Below are 26,456 nucleotides of genomic sequence, written 5' to 3' on the forward strand. Positions count from 1 at the left end.
CCAAAAAGGCAGGTCAATATAAAACTGGCAACAGAAATGAATAGGCTCTTCAAAAAGAGAACATACAATGGTAAAGAGATATACAAAGAACTCCAACTCATTATAATCAGGGAAATGTAAACTGATACCACAAAGAGATGCTGCTGCTGCTGCTGCTGCTAAGTCGCTTCAGTTGTGTCCGACTCTGTGCGACCCCATAGACGGCAGCCCACCAGGCTCCCCCATCCCTGGGATTCTCCAGGCAAGAACACTGGAGTGGGTTGCCATTTCCTTCTCCAACTATACGCCTAATATAATGACTATAGTTTAAAAGTTGACAATATATATCTAAGCTGGCAAGGATACTGATCAACTGGAACACACATATACTGCTGTTTTCAAAGTTCAAACTGGTAGCGTAAGTGGGTTGAATGGTGACCCCCTTAAAAGGTACGTCCATGTTGTATCCCTTAGAACCTGTAAAGGCAACCCGATTTGGAAAAAGAGTCTGTGACTATAATGAAGTTAAGGATCTTGAGATCACTTCGGATTATCTACTAGGCCCTAAATCCAATGACAAGGGTCCTTATAAGACAGCAGAGAAGACACAGACATAGAAGAGAAGGCCATGTGAAGACAGGCAGAGACAGGATGAGAAAAAGAAGGGATTTTCCCCTATAGCCTTCAGAGGGATTTCAGCCTGCTGATACATTGACTTTAGACTTCTAACCTCCAGAATTATGAGCTGGTAAATGTTTCTGGTTGTAATCCACCAAATCTATGGTGATTTGTTACAGCAGCCCTAGGAAATGAATACAGGCAGTATCTAGTACAGTTGAACATATACATTCCTTGTGAATGATCAATTCTACTTCTATCCAAGAGACAATGAGCCATATATAAGACAAAAATATGAGAAGAACATTCATATTACCATTATTTGCAACAGTCCCAAAGAGAAAACCACTTAGATATCCATCAAAAATAGGATGGAAAGATAAATTGTGATATATTCATTCAACTGAATAATATACAGTAATCAAAATAAAAAACTGCAGCTACGCGGATTTATCTAATAAACTTATTCTGAACACAAGAAGGTAACACAAAAGAATTTACTTTCATTTATATGAAGTTCAAAATAGGTAAAATTAATCTACAATGTTAAAAGTCAAAATAGTACCCTGGGAAAGTGGGGATGGAATGGTTTTAACATACATAATGTTAGAACTTTGCACTGCAAAATAAGAAATCACAATTTCAAGCACATATGGAACATTTATAAAAATTGGCCACTTCAATGACAAAAACAGCATTCTAAACAATAAATGGTGAGCTATACAAACATCACATTTATGGATGGTGATATTTAATAAAGTTGAGAAACAAACCTCAAATTTACCTATACGTTTATTAAAGTCCCAATCAAATTTGTGTTTTGGAATTTGACAGGCTGATCTTAAAATTCAAGTGAAAGACTAAAAGACCAAGAATACCCAAGAAAATTCTGAAGAACGAGATAGTTAGATTCGATGCTCTAGATATATAAACTAGTGATTTTATAACTTTTATATTGCTACAGGAGTAGTAAATAGATCAAATAGAGGGCCCAGAGGAAGACTCAGGCCTGTAATAAAACCTGACGCACATCTCCTATGTCACTAATATCAGTGCGAAGGAGGACCATTGAAAAAGCTGAAAAAACAAAAACAAAAACAAAAAACATCTGCTTAACGTCCTTGGAGAGCTACAAAGTAGTGAAGAAATACAGGTCAGGATTTGGGAAGCGACAAGTCTGGAGCAATGAACCCAGGTTTGGGGGCTACTTTCCCAAGGAGTTATTTGCTGATTCTGGAGATGGCAGCTGAGAGACTTCAAGGGATGAGGCTCAGTGAACCATCAGGGATCGTGCAGGCTATGCACTAGGAGTGAGGGTATGTCCAATGAGAGAGGCCCCTGCATGCACTACAGCTCAGGTCTACAGCCATCAAAAGGGCTAACAAGACAACATCAAGGGTTGGCAAAGATGGGAAGCGACAGACTTTCAGGCATGGCTGGTGGGGCTATAAATTGGTTCATTCACTTTGGATAATACTTTTGCCTTATCTACCGAAGTTGAAGATATGTATTCCCTAGATGCCTTCAATTCTACTCCTAGGTAGATAGGCAACAGAAATGTAAACCAAGGTACACAAAGACTTTTACAGGAATAGTCAAAGTAGCATGATTTGTAATGTTCCCCTGCTGGAAACACAAAAAGTCTATGCTTAGTAGAATGGATAAACAATTTGTAGTATTTTTAGGCAACAGAGTACTATTTGGCGATGTATTGATAAATGAATGAACTATATAAAATATACATACCTTACAAAGATAACACTGAACAAAAGCCAGATGTCAAGGTTTATACAAATAGCATTCCATCTGTATAAAGGTCAAAGAGCACACTATTTGATTCCTTTTGTATAAAAGCTGAACACTAGTAAAAACTGTAGTATTCGGTGATACATATTAAAGCATTAAAACTAAAGAGAAAACCAAAGAAGACATGAGAGAACAGTGATGACCTGCTAGGGGAGAGGCACTAGCAGGGCTGTGGTGGTCTTGCAAAAAGCAATGGTCTATTTCTTGACAGGGGTGTTGGACACACAGATGCTTTGTGATAAACCAATATGCAGTACATTTTTAAAATTTGTGTACTTTTCTTTACATATATGTGTATCTTTCAACAATCAAAAAGGTAAGAAAACATCAGTGGATATGGATGATGGGTTTTATCATTCCATAAGAGACACTGGATCAACTGAACAGAAATATGGCAAGAGTATATCAAATATTTACTTCCTATCACACACAAAAATCAACTGGAGGTATATTAAAAACCTAGGAAGAGCAAAAATCTTTTAAATTTTACTAGAAAACATGGTATATATCATCATATTCTATGAGAGAAACTTAATTCCTGTAACATGAAGTCTAAATACACAGCTTCTATTCATTGTATTCTATGAGATAAATCATCATATTCTATGGGATACAGTTAACTCCTGAAGAAAATACAATAATATGATCAGTAAAAGCAAAGGGTGAGTTGACCATATTATGATTAAAACTCTTCTTGAAGATAAAGTGAAAAGACAGACCACACATGGAGAATTTTACAGTCTCCTGTAATCGGAGAAGGCAATGGCACCCCACTCCAGTACTCTTGCCTGGAAAATCCCATGGATGGAGGAGCCTGGTGGGCTGCAGTCCATGGGGTTGCAAAGAGTTGTACACAACTCAGTGATTTCACTTTCACTTTTCACTTTAATGCAAGGAGAAGGAAATGGCAACCCACTCCAGTGTTCTTGCCTGGAGAGTCCCAGGGACGGGGGAGCCTGGTGGGCTGCCATCTATGGGGTCGCACAGAGTCAGACACAACTGAAGTGACTTAGCAGCAGCAGTATCACCGAAATAGTTTATAAAAACAAAGGTAAACAAAATCTACTTTCCTGACCACTCTTTGTTTTATTCTTACATCAAGCTGTGTATTTAGACTTCATATTACTGGCCTGTCACAAACTTTGATGTTATAACACTGACTTACACTGAGATAAACTGGCCTTAGGAATTCTGATATTTGGTTTCCTGGAAGACTATTATCACATATACAATTTACGACCTCCTGCAGCATCTCTGTACAAACAAACTTTCTGGAACAGTCACTTGGAGGGCTCTGTACCAGGAGAAACTTTATTTTTTTAAACAGACAAAGTGAACCCTGTAACAGACTATGATGATTTCCTTTTAAAGGACAGAAATGGTATGGACCTAACAGAAGCAGAAGATATTAAGAAGAGGTGGCAAGAATACACGGAAGAACTGTACAAAAAAGATCTTCACGACCCAAATAATCATGATGATGTGATCACTCATCTAGAGCCAGACATCTTGGAATGTGAAGTCAAGTGGGCCTTAGAAAGCATCACTACGAACAAAGCTAGTGGAGGTGATGGAATTCCAGTTGAGCCATTTCAAATCCTGAAAGATGATGCTGTGAAAGTGCTGCACTCAATATACCAGCAAGTTTGGAAAACTCAGCAGTGGCCACAGGACTGGAAAAGGTCAGTTTTCATTCCAATCCCAAAGAAAGGCAATGCAAAAGAATGCTCAAACTACCGCACAATTGCACTCATCTCACATGCTAGTAAAGTAATGCTCAAAATTCTCCAAGCCAGGCTTCAGCAATACATGAACCGTGAATTCCCTGATGTTCAAGCTGGTTTTAGAAAAGGCAGAGGAACCAGAGATCAAATTGCCAACATCCGCTGGATCATGGAAAAAGCAAGAGAGTTCCAGAAAAACATCTATTTCTCCTTTATTGACTATGCCAAAGCCTTTGACTGTGTGGATCACAATCAACTGTGGAAAATTCTGAAAGAGATGGGAATGCCAGATCACCTCACCTGCCTCTTGAGAAATCTGTATGCAGGTCAGGAAGCAACAGTTAGAACTGGACATGGAACAACAGACTGGTTCCAAATAGGAAAAGGAGTACGTCAAGACTGTATATTGCCACCCTGTTTATTTAACTTATATGCAGAGTACATCATGAGAAATGCTGGACTGGAAGAAACACAAGCTGGAATCAAGATTGCCGGGAGAAATATCAATAACCTCAGATATGCAGATGACACCACCCTTATGGCAGAAAGTGAAGAGGAACTAAAAAGCCTCTTGATAAAAGTGAAAGAGGAGAACGAAAAAGTTGGCTTAAAGCTCAACATTCAGAAAATGAAGATCATGGCATCTGGTCCCATCACTTCATGGCAAATAGATGGGAAAACAGTGGAAACAGTGTCAGACTTTATTTTTCTGGGCTCTAAAATCACTGCAGATGGTGACTGCAGCCATGAAATTAAAAGACGCTTACTCCTTGGAAGAAAAGTTATGACCAACCTAGATAGCATATTCAAAAGCAGAGACATTACTTTGCCAACTAAGGTCCGTCTAGTCAAGGCTATGGTTTTTCCAGTAGTCATGTATGGATGTGAGAGTTGGACTGTGAAGAAGGCTGAGCACCAAAGAATTGATGCTTTTGAAGTGTGGTGTTGGAGAAGACTCTTGAGAGTCCCTTGGACTGCAAGGAGATCCAACCAGTCCATTCTGAAGGAGATCAGCCCTGGGATTTCTTTGGAGGGAATGATGCTAAAGCTGAAGCTCCAGTACTTTGGCCACCTCATGCCAAGAGTTGACTCATTGGAAAAGACTCTGATGCTGGGAGGGATTGGAGGCAGGAGGAGAAGGGGACGACCAAGGATGAGATGGCTGGATGGCATCACGGACTCGATGGACGCTGAGTCTGAGTGAACTCCAGGAGTTTGTGATGGACAGGGAGACCTGGCGTGCTGCGATTCAGGGGGTTGCAAAGAGTCAGGCACGACTGAGCGACTGAACTGAACTGACTGATTGGTTACTAAGAGACACTTGCGGAGAAGCCGATGGCATCCACTCCAGTATTCTTGCCTGGAAAATCCCATGGACGGAGGAGCCTGGTGGGCTGCAGTCCATGGGGTCGCTAACAGTTGGGCACAACTGAGCGACTTCACTTTCACGCACTGGAGAAGGAAATGGCAACCCACTCCAGTATTCTTGCCTGGAGATTCCCAGGGATAGAGGAACCTAGTAGGCTGCCATCTATGGGGTCACACAGAGTCAGACATGACTGAAGCGACTTAGCAGCAGCAGCAGCAGCAAGAGACACTTGACTAAATCTATGGACTACCGCTGGAAACGTACCTAATCGTGTGGTTTTATTTCAATTCTTAATCTCTTTCTAATCCTTACTGTCTTCTCAACCAGAATTTTTAGGTGATTTATTTCATCCTACTGTGTGTATGTGATTATGTACACACACACAAGCACATATACACACACAGAGAGGCATACAACATTAATATAAAGGAAAAATCTAATAGATATTTATTACATTAAAGTTTATAATTTCTGTTGATCAAAAGATATCATTAAGAGAATAAATGGCAAGCTACAGAGTAGAATAAGACACTGGAAATATGCATAACAAAAGGCTCAAATCCAAGAATATAAGCAACTTCCACAAATTAGTAAAAAAAAAAAAAAAAGATAATTGAAAAGAAAAATGAACAAAGTTGGTAGACAGCAGAGCTAAAGTTCCAATCTGATGTCTTACTTTATTTTACTTAAACAAATTATCATTTTACTTATTTGTAATGCTATCTCCTAGCAACAGTGACAATCACTGTTTACACTTTGGTCTTGGTAGAAAATCTTCTATTTCCTTTCTTTTTTTCAGGGGAAGGGGTGGATGCTAATAACCTTCTCTATATAATACTTAAATATGCAATTTGTTGCAATTACAGAAGTCAGATTATACCAAATACAGTATTTTACAATATTTTCCATATAATTCATAAGAAACTATTTCAGAGATTATACTAATACATGTTCCATGTAAAGTCTTTAAAAGATCTGCAATATACATCCACACAAAAAGTATCCCTGTGTATCTACTTCCCCACACCCTTACCAGCACCAAGTGCAGGGCTCTGGTTCAGACTCATAAATGGTGGTCAGAACACTTCCTCCTGGCTTCCTTCAAGCATTGAGAACAAAGAAATTAAGAAGGAGCAAAATAATGAGGAAACAGAAAGGCCAGGGAATGAAAAGGGTGTGTGATGGAGTTTAGAAAAGAAACAAGTGGCTGAAAGTGAACAAAGGAATGAGGAAATGGGAAAGGGGTTAATTTTTTTTTTTAAAGTAGGACATCTTTCAGGAATATTCCTATTAATCAGGCCATGACTCAGAGATAACTATACTAATGACTGAGGAGCAAGATGTAGTTTCTGACTTCATAATCTGATTGAGAGTGGATAAAGGAGGGCTAGACTGAGGTGACTTAGCAGCAGCAGAAGCAATCCCACCAAGATTGGATACCTTAACTTAAGCTTTAACTTTTGGAGTTTGGGTTTCTTCTCCTCAATTTTTAGTCAGTTTCCTCTCGCCAGAGCTGGATTTTATCTGAGAAAAATTCCCAAACTTCACTTGGAGTTTTTAGAGTAGAACAAAGCATGTGCTTCACACTTTCAAAGAAAATGTTCAGGCTTTGGTTGCAGTTGAATAATTTCAAAATGGCTTCATTTAAAGACTTCATATAAATATGAAAAAATTTATGAACAAAATTTAATCTATAAAGTAAGCTGAGAGCAGAAGAATTGATGCTTTTGAACTGTGGTGTTGGAGAAGACTCTTGAGAGTCCCTTGGACTGCAAGGAGGTCCAACCAGTCCATCCTAAAGGAGATCAGTTCTGAGTGTTCATTGGAAGGACTGATGTTAAAGATGAAACTCCAGTACTTTGGCCACCTGATGCAAAGAGCTGACTCACTGGAAAAGACCCTGATGCTGGGAAAGATTGAGGGCAGGAGAAGCAGGGGACAACAGAGGATGAGATGGTTGGATGGTATTACCGACTTTTGATGGACAGGGAGGCCTGGAGTGCTGTGGTCCATGGGGTCGCAAAGTGTTGGACACGACTAAGCGACTGAAGTGAACTGGGAAGCATACACTCAAAAAAGAAGTGTTGGAGAAAAAGAGTCTGAGTTTTTGTGATTCTATAAAAAGCTTGGTCTGTAAGACAGTCCCTGAATCAGTATCTGAAAAACAACAATGTTTTAGTGCTCAGATATTCACATAACAGAGAACCATAAAAACAGGATTAAAAGATGGAATCTGGATACACACTGATGACCTGAACTATGTTACGCAAATGCTTTCTTGTGTTTCTTGGGCTTTAAGGGACACTGAAATAATTAATGTACACGTGAAAGGATTACAGCAGAATAGCTGGCTCCATGCTGGTATGCTATCACAGGGAAACCAAGACAGCAAAAGGAATATGGAAATCAACACAGCTCTACAACCCTGATTATGCTCACCCACTGTTAGCCCACATATTTCCTTCTTTGGAGAAAAAAAATAAAGAAATTAATTCCCCAAACTCTTAGAAGACAGAATCTAGACAGACAAAAGCATATCTACATAAAAATTATGAGGACTAATACATAAAGTTTTAAAATATTAAAAGCCAAAGCAATAACCTAAAATAAAATGCGTCCTTTAACTGCTTTTGCTAGTGGTCTGCAATACATTTTCCACAGTTCCCCAAGATAAAAAGGCAACTGTCAGCATCCATTCCCACGTTTTTCTCATGAATATATATCAAGGGAAGTACAACAAAGTCTGCTTTGGATTAGAGTTATGAACATCAGATTTCAAAAGAACAAAATGTTTTAGGAGTTTATTCCAGCTTTGTCTCACCAAACCCTAAAAATGTGGGGAAAGTAGAATTCTATAGTTCTGAGTTTTCTTAAAGATTTTAGAAAGTAGAGAGGCAATGACATTTTCATATATTATTCTAATTGGAAAATAAAAAAGAATAATGGACTACATCCCGACATTTAAAAATACTTTTGATAGTGTTTCCCAATTACCAACAGTGATGACTACGGATAACATGGATGAAGAAATTAATGAGCAGTATTATTTTTTCTTATTATGTTTAAGACCATCTCCAGTACTACCAATCAGACTTGACTTGATGTTTGAGAAAAGAACATCATAAAATTACAAGGTAGGCTTAGAAATTATGCACAAGTAATAAAGGAGTCCTAATGAATAGTAATAGATTTATTATTTTAATTTGCAGCATAAGACATCACCACAGGAATCAAGAAACTGATACATTTTTAGATGTACATTAAGTACTTATACATTGAATGGCAAATTACTGTGGAAACTTTCATTCTTTGGAAACTTAAACTGGATTTATGTGCTAGAATTAGCTGATGAGTTGCAAGTTTTGAAGTGGTAAACTCATTAGCATTAAATCACAAAATATATTTCTTTATAAATATAATGCATTTATCTTATATAAAATGTGTATTGGTAAACATTTGTTCTTCTAGCTATATGTAAATAGTGACAAAAGAAATTAAATTATGCATGCTTCTTATATCTTCTCTGTAGTTGAAAACATCTTAAAATTTTATTTCACTGGGCAGCAAATTAAAGAAGAGAAATGATGACCTTTATAACCAAGGACATTTTCCTCTCCTACTCTCTATATTGACAAAAGCATCTTTCTTTTTATGAGGTCCCTTAGGCCAGTATCAATTTTTTTTCCCCCATTTCTGTATCTCTTTAGATACCCTGGTATCAAGCACAGAGTAGAATGAGCCCTCAAAATATTTTCTGTCTTGATTCAACATTCAAATAAGTGAAAAATGTTGTCGTATTCTCCCCAAATATGCAATGTCTTTAAAATATTATATCCAAAGATTATGGAATAACAAACAGCTATAAAAATAAAAATACATACTGAGATATCATAGCTAAAATTCTGATGGCAACTGCTTAACTCAAAAGTGTGATAATTCTCATATATCTTATACTTTGTAGGCACTTTGTGTTACAGAAGGCAAATGGTGATTAAACCTCATTATTAAAAAGAAGTCCCTTAAATAACAAGATATATATGAAAAAAAAAAAAAAAAAAGAACTTCTTTGGTTCAAAAGCCATATACTTGTAACCCAGGAAACATTCAAAATGTATGAATAGGTAACTTATCTCCATATGGGATATTTGTTCATCAACTTTTTATCAATCCTATATACAAAAGAAATGCTAAAGAGGACTGGGTCTGTATTTTAATGGAAATACTAACACCTGAAGAAAAATAAAATATTTAAAAGGACCAAGAAGCCAGAATTCTTGTGTACCCCCAAAATGTACAAAATTAGAAGTACATTTTAATATGCCAGATCTTATTTTAATCAGCTATTGGGGATTTCCCACATCCTTCTCTTTATTTTCTACCCTATTAGGATGATATTTAACATCTGCTATTGGCATGTCAGTCTGCAAACTCTGCCTCTAGCAGGAAAACAATGGTGTCTTCTCCATTTCCCCAATACACACACCGCACTCCAGATCAAAGTCACTGCTTTATATGGCCCTTAATTATTCCCCACAATCAACTCTGACTCATGATGGCGCCTTTATCATCCTAAAAATCCTTATTTATACTTGTTAGAATCTTATGCAATAGGGAGATGACAACCCTGAATCAGCTCTCCAGACAGGCATAACAAGGATGCTTTTTCATTCACTCAGTGCTTAGAAGAGATTAAGTTATGCAATAGCCTCCAGAATTCTGTAAGAGCAGAGAGGCCACATCACCAGGACACTTCTTGGCTCCAGAACAAACTGATTTAGAGCCCAGCTGCAAAATCACTCACATTTGCCAAGAGAGATTTTGAGTATTCTTTGGGACCCACCCCTCACACAAACAATGATTCAAACAAAATGAAAACAAAACAAAACAGGCTGACTCACTCCAACACTCTTAGCTCCATCCTGTAGGAAGAAGGCTATAAAATAGTGTGATGACTAGCCTAGGGATTTCCTGGTTATTTTCATTTTCAGAGCCTCTGTCTAGTGTAAAAAGTATCAAATGGGGTCTAATTAAACCTGAACACACAGACCTGCTCAAACATCTTATTGTTCTGAGTGGTACAACAGGATTATTTTAAAAATTCTCAAATCAGTAGTTAAGAAAGCAATGAAGTCAGTTTACCCCAAGCCCCATCAGTTATTTGTATCAGATATTAAAATGATAATCCATTGCCTGTTCACAGAGCACTCACCTCATTGTCTGACTCCACGAGAACTTGATCATATTCACTAAGCGCTACTAGAAACATGATAGAGGTGACGTTTTCAAAGCAGTGTATCCATTTTCTTCTCTCTGACCTCTGGCCCCCTACATCGACCATTCTGCAAGGTTAATAACATTCATATTAATGGCACATAACGAAAAGCATCAATATAGCTTTACTTATAAACGTAAGAAATGTACTTTCTGAAGAGAATGGTCACCAAAGTCAATTCAATTAATATTTATTGACCATCTACTAATTTTCTTTTACCCAAAATCAAAGTCAAGACGTTCCACATAATAAATCATTGCAGTTATTAAAAGATTACCTGGCATGTATGAAAATTATGACTTTGTAAAAAAAAAAAAAGAAAAGAAAGAAATCCTGTGCTAAGCCAAGCAAAGAGGGTATTTTATTTGACCAAGCACAGAAGAGTCAGAAACAAAATGAGTTTTATTCATGTTCACCTCTAATGGCAAATACTGTCTTCAGTTTCTTTTCCTATAAAATGAGAATGAAGATCTTCATGTATTTCTCAAGGAAGCTAGAAATGTTACCCAGAAGCTAGAAGTATTACCCAGAAAGAATAGCAGTAGTGAAGGGGAAAGTAATAAATTTTCATTCTATTTTCCTATGTAAATTTAGGCTAGGTTAATCAAATGCATTTAAAAGATGTAAGATGCCATACATTTCAACATGAGTGTGTAAATATTCAAGTAAATGCAAACATAACCCCACTGATCTTCAAGCGTTTGAGGCTGTTTTTTTCTTCCAATATTGACAATAATTTGTACAATCATGCCGATGACATGGTGCAATAAGCCTTACGCACGAATCAACTTGCTATGCTGCTATAAGTCATGAGTATAGAATTAAAATGCTGCAAGAAGCCACCATATGAATTATTTCAAGAATTTGTTTTTTACACATCAACTCTGTGCTAACTCGTTGCTCAGGAACTGACATCAATTAACTTGAATGCTAATGTCCACATGAAAATATCTAGCAGAACTTAATATTGAATCTAAGTTTCTTCAAACTGTTGACTAAAATGTACACAACATCTACAAGATAAATATTTTCAGAAATTGAGAGTTTTAGGTACAAAAGTTTGAGGGTAGGGTTCTGAAAGTGTTTGTTGAGAACTGTAGTTGTTCTTGGTGTCTTCCTGGCTCTCAGCGTTAAACCTAAATTAAGAAATCAAGGTTGTTCCAGTGATTGTTTAGAAAAGTTTTCATGAAAGAGATATCTGAGGGGCAAAACGATGGATCCATGGAGACCTATGAACTACAGACATCAAAACTAGATTCTTAGACATCAAAACTAGATTCTTATATAAATATTAAAATGCTAGCTCTTCTCTGGTATTGAGTGAATAGTATGTTCATTTATATGAAATCCTCATTTCCTGAAATCCTGTCATGCTAAGCTCTATAAAATGCTTTTGATTGTATCAAGAAATTATTATTCTGTCATTATTTTTATTGAAGTACCAAAAACTGTCCTTAAAAAGCTAGTGCACAAAATGAAAAAAAAAAAAAAAAAAAAGCTGGTGCACAAAATGAAGGAACAACCTCCCAAGATGGAATAGTGACATGGTTTCAGATTTCACTAATCATAAAGCAAAGAGGAGATGATCCATGAAATGCTACATGTGTTCTGAAAATATTCTAACAAGGTTAGAAGCAGACGGAAATGTGGTGTTTCAAATTAAAGATCTCCAAATGCTATGAACTCAAAACTTAATCCAGAATGCTGAAGATATAAGGAACCTTAGTGATCACCTAATGTAACCATTTTATTAATGAAAAAAATGATGCTCAGAAATTATTTCCAAAGTGTCTTTATTGACACTTTCTCTTTATGGATATGTCTAACAGAGTAGTGTATGGCAGCCAGATGCCACCGCAGGTGCTGAGACTGATTAGAATAAAACACACAGTGCTTTGCAGGCAATGATGAAGGACCTGCTTATCAGAGTAACATGGCAGAGTCACACTGTAGAAGTTACGTTAACTCCCACTTCACAACCTTATATTCTATGTAGCTGCCTTAAATGGGTTGGGTTCTTCCAAGTAACTCAACTTTCTAGACCCAAAAGCATATTCACATGGTTTCATTCCTCCATGCACCATGTGGCTTGTATTCTAACTAAAAGTACATCTGAGTGATTGCGTAATAAGAGGTTAAATGAAAGCAGTCTTATTTTTTGTCATCTTAGAAAAAATTAGACTACTTCTGCTGAAGACCCAGAAAGAACAACAGTAGTGAAAGAGAAATTAATAAATTTTCATTCTATTTTCCTATGTAAATTTAGGCTAGGTTAATCAATGCATTTTCAAAACCATGCAGTTTTAAATTTTTGAAGCAACTTATTTTGATTTCACTGATTTCTAAGTGATTTAATCTGAAATAAGAAACCAGTTCATGCATTTTTTTTCTACTTCCTCTCTCAGGGACACATTACTTCATTTGTGTATCTAATGATAATAATTGGTATAAAGGTGTTATTGTTTTAAAGTCTAGACATGATTTCAATATATATTTACCAACGTGCTCTAGGTGTAAGAACTTGGAAGCGGATTTTATGGGCTCAGTTACTACCTGAAAATGACACTTTGTAAATCGAAGGGGTATTCGATGATCCCTGTGGTGGGGACTCGAACTCTGAGCACATCTTGTTGCGTAGGCAGGTAGGCAGGGTCGGCAACGCGGTCCAAGTCATTAAGATAGCTGGAGGAGGGAAGACAGTGAGAATGTCAGTGACGCCATCGTACATGGCCTGCTGATGGAGAAGGAAGGGAAACAATGCATCCTAAGAGAAAAGAAAGAGAAAATCAGAAAGTGACAGATGCCGTCAGCCTTCCACAAGTCATAGCAAGGCTGTCCATCTACGATAATACGGTTCACAGTATATCTCATTTCTTCTCTTGCAATCAAATAGAACCCAGACCAAAAGTAAAGGGGGAGAAGAAAATAATTAAATCAGTCTCCTGCCCTCTACTTGTTTAGCAGGTCTGGTGATTGAGCAGGAGTTTTAAGCAAATAGCTTTTGAATTATGTACACAAATGTTATTTGTATAAATAAACAGATAACAGAGTGACATATAAGGTCTGGATGCATTTTTTTTTCCTTTTTTACAGAACACCAAAATCCTTTCCTAGAATGTATTTCCTTATAAGACAAGAGCATACTATGTCCTCAACTCTATCCAAAGTTTGAGTCATTCACAATTAATGTGAAGCCACAAGATTTCTAGCTACTGAGGCATCAATATCTAACGCCAGATATTCCCACTATATAGACTCATCACACCTAAACTTTAAATGTATCTGCTTATATAACATGTCTCCATTAAAAAAAAAAAAAGGCTTTTCACTGTGAAATAATTTTAGACTCACAAGCAGCTGCAATAATATTATAGAGAATTCTCCTGTGCCCTTATTTAATTTCCCCCAAAACATCTTATGTGACCATAGTATATTATCAAAACCAGGAATCTGACATTGATCCAATAGTATTAACTAAACTACAGACATTATTTAGATTTCATCAATTTTTACACACATACACACACACACATTTTTGGAGCGTATATACAACTATGAAATTTTATTTCACATAGAGATCTGTGCAGTCACCACCACAATCAGGATACAGAATTGTTCTGCTATCAGAAAAACTTCTTTGTGTTACTCATCCCAATTCTAACCGAATTCTAACCACACATATGTTCTCTACCAGTAGAATTTTGTTTTTTCAAAAATGTTATATTTCATTCTCTAAAATTACAAAAATTCTTGCAACTGTGAGAATCACATAATTGGTGAGAAATCACATAACTGATGAGAAACAGGTAAATATAACTGTTCTGCATGGTATCCTCATGATTTCAAAGAGACACTATATTCCCTTTGGCCCTGAAAGGGATGGAGCACAGATAAGATTTCAAAACATGCAACTACAAACGATATACAGAAAGTAACTAACATGTGAATAAGATTTAAAGAAAAGGTAGAACCATTATAGACATGAAAGAGACTATATCCTCAATACCTTTATGCCCATGAACAAGACAGAGTGAGTTCTGAGATACAGAACAGGGGATGTCTGGTGTGAGGCATAACTTAGCAAGAGCATAAAAACTCAGCTGACATGACCTATCCAGGATAAAGATTTTGTCTCACCCTCTGTTATTCCTTACTACGTAAACGAGTGCCTGGCAAATAGTATTTCATGATTATTTGCTGATTGGATGGATGATTTCCTATGCTGAGAGTTAGTTTTAACATTACTCAAATATCCTTCTTACTAGTGGTGTTTCCATATCAATGATACGGTTAAATTTGAAACTGAGTAGTGAAAAAAATACCACATTAAGTCTCTAAGATTCATGGGATCATAAAACAGTAGAGCTAGGTCTGGCTTTAATAAAGAAATAAATCACTGCCTTTTTGCAGCTGTATCAATTCTTTAAGACAAAAAGGTATTAGTCTGGAAATTTTTAATACAAAACAACTAATGAATATTCTAGTGACCTTACCTCAAACATATCAATGATTCTCTAGCTGGCAATTAGCTCTCTACTGACTGATAGGAATCAGCCTGATACTTTTAATTATTACAAAAGTAGCTAGGGGACAAAAGGAGGGAGAGGCTGGGAGAATATGAGCTTGAGAGGCAGGAAGGAAGTATAAAAATGGACTGGACTCCAAATTTGAGGCAATGTCTTGGCACAGTCTTGGAGGTGCCTGATGGGATTAATGAGCCAATGTTCTGGGAGCTGGCCTGTATCTCATTCTACAGATACACCAGCTCATCACTCCATAAATGTAAATATAACTGGTTACTCTGTATAATGGAGTATTCTGATTTACCAGGTACTGATTTGAAAAACTTGAAATGAACATACATTTTGAAATCTGCAAGATCATCATTTATTTAACTACCATATACAAAAATTTAATTCACAGGAATCAGAGAACTTCCAGTTCCCATTGGCAAGCTTGTTTAGAAACAAGCTGCCCAATAAATCACTTCTACTCACTTCACCTTATCCAGACGTCAGAACAGAAAGTGACCAAGTCTTGTACACAAGGTGTTCATGTGTTCCAGTGGGAAGAGAAATTGTGACTTTCTGCTTCTTGAAGATGAACTCAACAGACCACACCTTGCCACTTTGTTTTTAAATATGCATTTTGCACAGAGGGCTTCCCAGGCGGCACTAATGATAAAGAACCCGCCTGCCAATGCAGGAGACATGAGATGTGGGTTTGATCCTTGAGTCAGGAATATCCCCTGAAGGCGCGGCAAGATCCCCTGAAGGAGGGCGTGGCGACCCACTCCAGTGTCCTTGCCTGGAGAATCCCCATGGACAGAGGAGCTTGGAGGACTACAGTCCATGCAGTCAGAAAGAGTTGGACACGACTGAAGTGCCTTAGCATGCGGGCGCATGCACTTTGCACAGAATTGAAAGAACCCGCATATGAAGTGGGAGATTTCCAGTCACACTGCACGTGAGAACCTTGCAGGTCTCTCTCTCCAATTTAGAAGGGGAACTGAGCTCTGGGAAAAACACGATGGAGTAAGGGTCAGGATACACATCTGCAACTGAAAGCCACTGACCTGAGTTCAGAGGCTGCCCTAAAAGTACTGTCAGTGGTGTGTCTTCCTGAACCTCGGGCACTACTGAGATGGTAGCTAAATATCTGAAGCATTCACACTTGCAAGAATATTTTCCCCCTTCATCATTCTTTTGCTCCTTTTCAATATAAGCATAGTTCAGAGAGTAACAACGTCAACCTAACAGTTAGCCTATACTGGGCGCTTGCTGCTTGCTAGGCTCTATTCTGTCTATTCATTGCCCAGGTTTCAACATATTTCAAGGCAAGGAAATGGTCATTAAAGATTCTCATACATTTCCAATTAGCTGGAAAGCAAACTGCACTTCTTGCCTGACATCCTTGCTGTTTTGCTTCAGTTGGATGGTGGAAAGAAAGGTCCGGTTCACTGATATAGCCCAACAAAAGAAAACAAACAAACAAACAAACACGAAAGGAACTGGTATCAAGGTCTGCTAGTTGCAACATACATTATCTAGAGCCAGAACCAAGTTAAACAAAATCCAACCTCAGTTCAGTTTAGTTCAGTCGTTCAGTCATCTCCGACTCTCTGCGACACCATGAATCGCAGCACGCCAGGCCTCCCTGTCCATCACGAACTCCCGGAGTTCACTCAAACTCACGTCCATCGAGTCAGTGATGCCATCCAGCCATCTCATCCTCTGTTGTCCCCTTCTCCTCCTGCCCCCAATCCCTCCCAGCATCAGAGTCCTTTCCAATGAGTCAACTCTTTGCATGAGGTGGCCAAAGTACTGGAGTTTCAGCTTCAGCATCATTCCCTCCAAAGAAATCCCAGGGCTGATCTCCTTCAGAATGGACTGGCTGGATCTCCTTGCAGTCCAAGGGACTCTCAGGAGTCTTCTCCAACACCACACTTCAAAAGCATCAATTCTTCGGCGCTCAGCCTTCTTCACAGTCCAACTCTCACATCCATACATGACCACAGGAAAAACCATAGCCTTGACTAGATGGACCTTAGTCGGCAAAGTAATGTCTCTGCTTTTGAATATGGTATCCAACCTAGAACACCCCAAAACAAGACTAGAAAAACAGAACAACAAACCCTCCAACCAAACCAAAGACATACAAGACTTCCTCCTACAGGAAGATCTGGGTGGCTCAGAAGCTACACCAGGACTGAAGACTTGTTGCAGATAATTGGAGGAACTGGCAAAACGTGCCTAGATGAGCATCTTTACTGCCAAAGAGGCCAATGTGGACAGCTTCTACCTGCATAAGCCTCAGTCCCATGTGGCCCCCTCATTCCGGGCTTCAGGACTTGGGAGGGACTCACAGCACCTCTTGCATTTCACATTTGCTTAGGGAAAATAGTCACTCTATTCCCTTAGAAGTGGGAATTCTGGCACGATAAGACTAGTGCCTGCTCATTTGTTGATTCTTGTCTCATTCTGAGAAGAGGTAACAATGGAATAATCTCTTAACTGAATTGCACTTTCCACTGAAGCACCTCCAATTTGGGGGGAAATTTTTGATGGAATATGGGAGGGATGGGTTCTTTCTGGATTATTCCATTCATTTAACCTTTAACAGAGAAACACTGAGGTCTGGACAAACTTATATTGCAGAGTAAATTCAGAGAGTTAATTATAGCTACAATTTGTTTTGTAGGAATGATTTTGAGTGGCTGCTGAGGTCATTCTTGGGGTGTTGTTATGGTGACAGGTACAAGGTACATTTCCAAGGCAATGTGTATGTAACAAGTGGCTTGTAGTAGCTCTTTCCTGATGTCAGAGAGAGAAAACTCCATGGTTCACATGGGACTTATTTAACTGTCTAGAAGTGAACACTTATTTAGGATTGTGCTAGAAAATGGGAAGTTTAGTTGATTAAACTCATTTTACTCCAATCCATTCATGGGGATTGAATCACTTTTCACTGCTTTGAGACACTTAATAATTGAAAACTTCATAACTGCTTTAAAAGAAAAAAGACTCAACATTTTCCCCACAGACGATTGCCCATTTAGGGTTCTCACATTCCATGGGGTCAGGGACCATGATTCCCTTTGTTCGCAGCTGGTCACCAACATTCCACCAAGGGACTGGAACATAGCAGTTGCTCAACATGTGACCCATATTAAAACTACTTTATAGAAAACACTGTAGTGGTTAGAAAGGTAGGTTATACCTTCTAGGAGAAAACAAAAGAGGATGGGGGTTGTTAGGTACCCATCTTCATGTAACTACCTCTCTGGGTTATTAACGGCCTGCATTGTGCAAGAACCAAATTCTGAATTAACATGCCTCTGATGAATGTAAAGACAACACAGAAAGGAAAGGCAGCATCCATTTAACTTCATTGAGTTGATGTGCTTCCTGATATTCTTTTAGGGCCTGGCCACTGAATTATATAATTGGTATATCCGTTTTGTGCCTATCAGTATCAAGCTTTCCGGCCCTGGAATTCACTCTGCTGCTGCTGCTGCTAAGTCGCTTCAGTCGTGTCTGACTCTGTGTGACCCCACAGACAGCAGCCCACCAGGCGCCCCTGTCCCGGGGATTCTCCAGGCAAGAACACTGGAGTGGGTTGCCATTTCCTTCCCCAATGCATGAAAGTGAAAAGTGAAAGTGAAGTTGCTCAGTCGTGTCCAACTGTTCGTGACCCCATGGACTGCAGCCTACCAGGCTCCCCCATCCATGGGATTTTCCAGGCAAGAGTACTGGGAGTGGGGTGCCATTGCCTTCTCCATATTAACAGATGATTGTGACACAATACCTTTAATGGAAGAAACAGGCTTCTGATGGTTTACAGTGAAAAGCAAGACAACAAAGAGACTCATGTTAGTAAAAGTTCCATGGTTCCTTTCCTACCATGAAAAAATGCAAGGTCATTCTGAAATTCAACAACCATCTTGAAGGGAGCCGAGGAAATGAAGATCCCCAGGATATGGTCCCTGCCTGAAAGGAGTTTACCAACTTGTGGGAAGAAAAGGGTTATATGAAGAGGAGGAACAGGGGAGTTTATCAGGGAAGGAAAGAATGCATATTTTGGAAAGAGTCATTTTCTGGGAAACTTTTTGATCTGTCTCTAATCCTTGGGGATTATCCATGAACCATCCTTCTCTTGCATGACTGATTTATATGAAAGACTTAAGGAAATGATGCCCAGTTGTTTATAATTACATTTTGTAATTGCTAAAATCCTTTTACACTTAACTTCAGGATCCCATCTCTGGTTGCAGAACAATAATAAATTCATAAACGGAATATAATCCATTACTTTAAATGATTAAAAATATATGGGATAAACTTGAATGTCACTAAAATAATACGCTCCAAATTAAATATGGCATCCTTCTTCTGAATATTTTTAAAAGAGATTCCTTAGTTTTTGACAAGTTTGTCAGTTACCAGTTTTGAAAATGTTCGTCACTCAGTCGTGTCCGACTCTTTGAGACCCCATTGACTGCAACCTGTCAGGGCCCTCTGTCCATGGGTTTCTCTAGGCAAGAATACTGTTTTGAGTTGACCTTCAAATTTAATTTATGCTCCAATTTGACATGCAAGGAGAACTTTTTTGAAGTAAATAGAAAAAGCCCTACTCTACTACCTATGACTGGAAGGATAATTGAAATCTAAGCCAAGAATAGCATAGAAATTAGAAATTCAAGTGGTTTTTTTTTTAAGTGAAAGAAACATGAATAAAATTTTGAGATGACTCAGCAAGTAAACTGTACCAATTTACAGCTGGGGTTACAAAAAATTAACACAAGTATTAGGCAGACAAGCCTTATCAATTACACCAAAAGGGGGAAAGAACCCACGGGTGTAAGTGGAAAAAGAAATCTCTGACATTGGGTCTAAATCAAACCAAACATAGTAAGATAACTGAATACAGCACCTTGGAGCATTTAATGTAACAACACTATGGGTCATGTATCAGGGTTCTTTAACTCCTGTGTAAGAGCCTCCTACCAAGGCTGTTTATTAGTAAGAGATTTGCAGTTCAGGTCAGATATTAAGATGAAGCCCCAGCACAGAAAATGATTCTGTGTAGAATTTTACATTTTTAATTATTGAAAAGGTTAGAAAAACTAGGTTGACTTCATTAAAAAACAAAACAAAACAAAACAAAACTAAGACCTCATTGTTAGAGGAACAGTTTTAGGGTACTTGAAAGCTGGATCATGCCTGAGATCTTGTTTGACACTGTCAAAAGCAGTAGAAGCCAAGAAACTAGAAACACACAGTCACTATACAGTTGTGATGTGACCACAGGATTCAAAGGAAAAAAGTAAAAGAAACATTCAAAGTGGACTTTTCTTTTTTTTTTTAAAGAACGTAACCGTTCTGCAAAACTGCCATCCTGAGGGGACAGTCAAGCACAGATTTTGGTGCCAAAACCCACCTATGTGTCCCCTCTCCTTTGGTAGATCCTGCTGTTCAGAACAGCCTGGCTGGTAATCTGGTCAGGTGGCTTAGATGCACAGGATTTCTGATTACTCATTACACAAACACTTTTATCTTCTCAAGAGCTCAACTTTCCTTTTTCCTCTTTAAATCTGGCACACCATGATCAGAGTTCAAGGAGGTAGAGCAGAGAATTTGTTCAGAGGAAATTATTTGTTTTAAATACAAAATTCCAGATTTAAAACAAGATCACCTAGTGGTAGCAGGGGGCTACAATCTCACAGTTTATGAAAGCTACTTAAGGGAAAATATTCTGTGGTATAAAACAGGAAAGACCATGTATTTCAATCTTTCTTTGCCAAAAAACTAAACCAACTCAGAAAATCAGATTTTTTTGAAAGTAAATTAAACAGCTCATAAAAAGATACTATATCACTACATTTATAAACAGTTTTAGTATGTTATATATGGATAGTTGATCCAATGTCAACCATAAAGAGACTACTAGTGTCAAGTGGGGAAGGAGCTGGCAGCTCTATGTGATTCAGGCAAGTTCCAGGACCAGGCCTAGGTCAGAGCAAAAGACTCCTAACTAAGTCTGTTGCTCAAACAAATTGACCTTGTAATTAAAAGAGCAAAAAATCAAACAACAATGGTGGGGGAAGGGATAAATCAGAAGCTTGGAATGCATATACACACACAACTATACATAAAATAGGTGATCAACAAGGACCTACTCTATAGCACAGAGGACTCTACTTAAGGTTCTATGATAAGCTATGTGAGAAAAGAATCTGAAAAAGAATGAATATATGTACATGTATAACTGAATACGTATACCAATAACTGGATCAATTTGCTGTGCACTGGAACTAACACTGTAAATCAACCATGTGGTGTGGTGGTGGTTTAGTCACTAAGTTGGTTTTAATTATTTATCTATTTTTCCCTTCCTGTTATGTTGCCCTCTGTTTGGAAACCTCTCTTCTTAAAGTTCCCTTCCAGGGACGGGCTTCCCTTTCCGGGACGGAGCTCCCTCCCCACCTCCTTTGTCTCCTTTTTCGTCTTTTATATCTTTTCCTACCTGTTTTTGAAGACAATGGTCTGCTTTTCTGGTTGCCTGATGTCCTCTGCCAGCCTACAAAAGTTGTTTTGTGGAGTTTGCTCAGCGTTGAAATGTTCTTTTGAGGAATTTGTGAGGGAGAAAGTGGTCTTCCCGTCCTATTCCTCTGCCATCTTAGGACCGCCCCCTAGTCACTAAGTTGGGTCTGACTCTGGGGACCCCATGGACTGTGGCCCACCAGGCTCCTCTGTCCATGGTATTTCCCAGGCAAGAATACTGGAGTGGGTTGACATTTCCTTCTCCAGGAGATCTTCCTGACCCAGGGATTGAACTTGCATCATCTGCATTGCAGGTGGATTCTTTACAGCAGAATACCATGGAGTCCCAAATTAACTATATCACAACAACCAAAACAACGGAAGAGACAGTGAAAGAGACAGAGATACAGAAAGAGAAGACGAGGGGGAAAGAGAGGCCTTTTCAATTTGCCTGTCTGGCTTTCTTAATTTATTCATCTTTTATATGACGATTTTCAAAGCTTTTGACTAATTATGACACAATTTTTATACTTCTAAGATGTATCAAGCATCAGAAGGCTACTTTTTATTCTAGTCTGCCTTTCTTGAACCGTAATGACAGTGCTTAATTCATTTTTCAGTTAATTTACACATATTTATTGAAAATCTGTTGTATGTCAAATTCAAGTCACTGTGTGTGTTGGAGAAGGAGGGGGGCTAGCACAGGGAGCTGGTAAAAAATACTTATAGTGTATATATATATACACACACACACACACACACACACACACACACACACATATATATATACATATTCTTTGCCTGTAGGGACATCAGGTTACCTGGGAAGTAAAGATAGCACAGATGAATCAATTAAGAAATAATTAAGTGCCAAATTGTGAGGTGCTAACTATGAATGCATTAAGAAGGGAGAGATGATTATGAACTGGTCACTGGAGAATTGTGTAGAAAAGCGGAGGATGAGTTACATGGTGCAGACCTAAGGGGACTAGAACAGGCTAAAGAGGAAAGAGAAGAGAGATGGGAAGAAATCAGCAGACACATAAATTACTTACTCTTTTATCATTATCGTTCAACAGCTTTCCCTGAAAGCCTATATTGAAGGCTGGGCACTGTGCATAGCCCTGGGTGGGAGCCACAAAGGAAAAAAAAGAGATGTGAATCCTGTCCTCAAGGAGCTTGCGTTCTAACAATGGAGATAAATGTGCCAGCTAACGGCCATCTGACAGTGCAGATAAGATGTGGCTCACCCAGTGACAGTAGACAAGAGACGGCCGTGAGCGAAAGGTTGCTGACTAAAGCCGGCCTCTCACGGTCATGTCTCCATAACTTGGATACTGGTTCTGTAGAATCAAAACTTCCATTTTGACAAGGATATCTGGGTTTGAGGAGCTGGTCATATTAAGTTAGTTAAACTAATTACAGATCAAAATTCTTTAAATCAAGATGCCCTTGTGCTCATGAAGAAGAACATCAGGGTAAGCCCATCAGAGTTCAAACAGGGCTTGGCAGGTGAGGAGTCAAAATAAAGGAATGGGCCAGATGGAGAAAGCAGAGGTCCTGGGCTCACCTGAGACTGGAGGTGGGGTTACCTCCCAGTCAGGCACGTGTTATGTTAGGCCCCTTTCAGAAGCAGGTCAGTCCTACCTTTGGTTACACTGACTGTTAAATCCCATCATGCCCTTCTAACCAGCTGTACCAGGCACCACATGGGGCCAAAACCAAGACACATAAGACACAATCCTTGTCCTCAGAGCCAAATCTACTCAGTCAGTGTTTCTGGTCATTTATTCCATCATTAGTACTGGACATCCTTGCATGGCATTTAGAGGTACTGCCAGGGAATACAATCTAGCACTCTCTGAAGCTCACTTCCTATCTGAAATTTTCTTGTGCAAAGCAAGTTTACTGAAGGAGTACTGCTGAGGGCCAGCAGGCCATCCTTTCTCCGTTCTCAAAAACCAATCTCCAGGTTGATTTTGAGCATCCCAGGCATAAGGCAGGGTCTCCCTAAATGGCAGAAATGGAAGCAGAATATTAGCTGCCTTTTAATATTCAGTCTTCTTCCATGGAGGAAGAAGTTGCAACTTTTTTCTTTTCTTTTGTGGGGTCGGGGTGGGGGCTGAAATCAGATAGTAAGTATTTTAGGCTCTGTGTGCCATTCAGCTTCTGTTGCAACAATTCAAACTCTGCCACTGGGCACAAAACGAGCTTTGGACGATACATAAACAAATGGGCTTGGCTATGCTCTAATAAAACCTAATTTATAAAGACAGGCAGCCGGCTGAGTTTGGCCTACAGGTTTTCCAATCCTGTTCTGTAGAAACAGTGCCCCTGTTTTCATTTGGGTACCATGTCATCCTGAGTGGATTGTGGTAAGGGACTGTAAAGAAGAGGAAAAGCAACTGAACGTGCAAATGCTCTGCCGAAACACGAGCAAACAGCAAGAGTGAAGTGTGTCTCCCATGCCCAGCTTACTCTTCAAGCAGAGTGAATGAATGATCATCAGGTGTTGAGGTAAGCCCTATCCCTATCACATCTCTGTAATAAAGGTTAGAAAGAAGTTAGTCTTATCTAAGTCTTACCATCTCTAGTGGCTCCAGGCATTTTGAAAAAGTGATACTAGAGACCAAGTCTTAGAATATGATGGATTCTTCACTGTAGAAGACAAATTACAGGATGCGTGCATGCTCAGTTGTGTCCAGCTCTTTGAGGTTCCATGGACTGTGTAGTCTGCCAGGCTCCTCTGTCCATGGGATTCTCCAGGCAAGAATACTGGAATGGGTTACTATTTCCTCCTCCAGGGGATCTTTCCAACCCAGGGATCAAACCAGAGTCTCCTACATTTCCTGCACTGGCAGGCAAAATTCTTTACCATTGAGCCAACTGAGAGCCCAAATTACAGGGTGTATTTTGTTTCATTCTTGTGAAAGGTTATTAGGAGATACGGCTCATTAGATAAAAGAAAACAAAAACAGAAGTAAATATGTCACTCAGGTGAAACAAAGGTCCATTGCATGTTATTACTGTCACTCTTTGAGGAAAAAAAAAAAGCAAACATATTCAAGATCAATTATCCTCTTCTGAGCTCAAAATAGCATTTTGAGTAATTTAACTATGTAGAGAATAATCTCTCCGCCTATACATTTCCAGGTAAATTTGGGGAGGAGTGCCAGGTTTTCACTTGATTGCATAGGATAATGGTTTCTCACATAAAGGCAATCTACTGTTACAGAATCAAAGGATTTCAGAATTTACAAGGGAGTTTAGAGATGGCGCAGAGGTTCAAGTGTCTGCCTGCAATGTGGGAGACCTGGGTTCGATCCCTGGGTCAGGAAGATCCCCTGGAGAAGGAAATGGCAATCTACTCCAGTATTCTTGCCTGGAGAATCCCATGGACGGAGGAACTTGGTGGGCTACAGTCCATGGGTCGCAAAGAGTTGGACACAACTGAGCGACTTCACTTTCACTTTCGTTCACTTTAGAGATTACAGAGCACATACCACTATCTGAGGCAAATGAAACTTACAAGCCAAAGTCCCACAGGTGAGGAGAGGCAGATGTAATTCCACTAAATGCTAGATTTTGACTCAATGGTCTCACCATATGATGTCTCATCTGCCTCTAAAAGCCTGCAGTAGGCTTATACTTCCTTTTTAATCATCAGATAAAGGGTAAAGTTATAACGGCTACGAGAGTCAGAGCTTACATACTCTTGCGTTCAAGTGTTTGGCACATGAGTCGGTTAACAAGGTACTTCTTCAAGGATTCAGCCTGAAATCAAGTAGATATGCTAATCTACCTCCAAAAACTCATTTTGCATTTAAAATCCAACATTCAAATTCCTTGTGCATTTTTAAATTAAAAATTTAAACATGAAGTTAGAAGTAAACTCCAAACCTGACTTATGCTCAAAAGTCAATTATCATGTACTTTGGATTTACGGGCTGTGACACATGTAGAAATTTCAAAAAGGTTTCTGATTTACTGACAACCTTGGGGGGCACTTCAGGAAAGCAAGATTAGGGATTACTTGGTCCCTTACGGTGAACATACACTGTATAGTCCATGGGGATCACAAAGAGTCAGACACGACTGAATGACTTTCACTTCACAGTAAACATGGACAGAGCAGTCCTTTGCCAAACGCCTGCAGCGTGAAGACTGCACACTACATGACAAGTTGATTGAGGTCTGTGTTCTCTAGCTAATGTCAGGGAACTTTTGGTACTGTAGGCAGTGAACTCATTTGACCTGATGTCTCACTATATTAAGGCAAGTGGTGAACCACAGCAAAAAAAGGGGGGAAAAAAGAGTAAACCTACAGCCATCTGTTTATTGTGCTCTTTACCTAAAGATATTCAGAGTCCTCAGACTTAAAAAAAAAAAAAAAATCAATAACAAAAAAGGTAATAAGGGACTCTACAAAACTCTCCTGCATCTTAGAATGCTTTTTTAGTCTTTCATTAAATAGAACTGGAAGAATATGCCAAATGAAAGCCAACTGCAAGTTTTTCCTAAACTGCTCATCTAGAATTTCCCATCTCTTTGCTTCTACCAGTGTTGCCTGTCTTTCTGAGCCATCTGATTGTTTTATTATGATCAGCAAGTTGGCTAATCAAAGTAGAATAAGGAAAGCTCAAATT

At 38.8% G+C, this 26,456-nt stretch overlaps 1 protein-coding gene across 1 annotated transcript in view; it reads right to left on the reverse strand.

Annotated features, from left to right (window-relative positions):
- LOC102189950 (guanine nucleotide-binding protein G(q) subunit alpha) overlaps nt 1-26,456 on the reverse strand; it is a 322,174-nt gene that overhangs the window by 75,622 nt on the left and 220,096 nt on the right. Inside the window, exons 4-5 of the mRNA XM_018052093.1 lie at nt 13,322-13,450; nt 10,706-10,835 (exon numbers count right to left, since the gene is read on the reverse strand). Coding sequence (XP_017907582.1) covers nt 10,706-10,835; nt 13,322-13,450 — 259 coding nt within the window. The remainder of the gene's footprint in view (nt 1-10,705; nt 10,836-13,321; nt 13,451-26,456) is intronic.

The sequence above is a fragment of the Capra hircus genome, chromosome 8 (genome assembly GCF_001704415.2).
Source record: "Capra hircus breed San Clemente chromosome 8, ASM170441v1, whole genome shotgun sequence".
NCBI classification, from domain to species: domain Eukaryota; kingdom Metazoa; phylum Chordata; class Mammalia; order Artiodactyla; family Bovidae; genus Capra; species Capra hircus.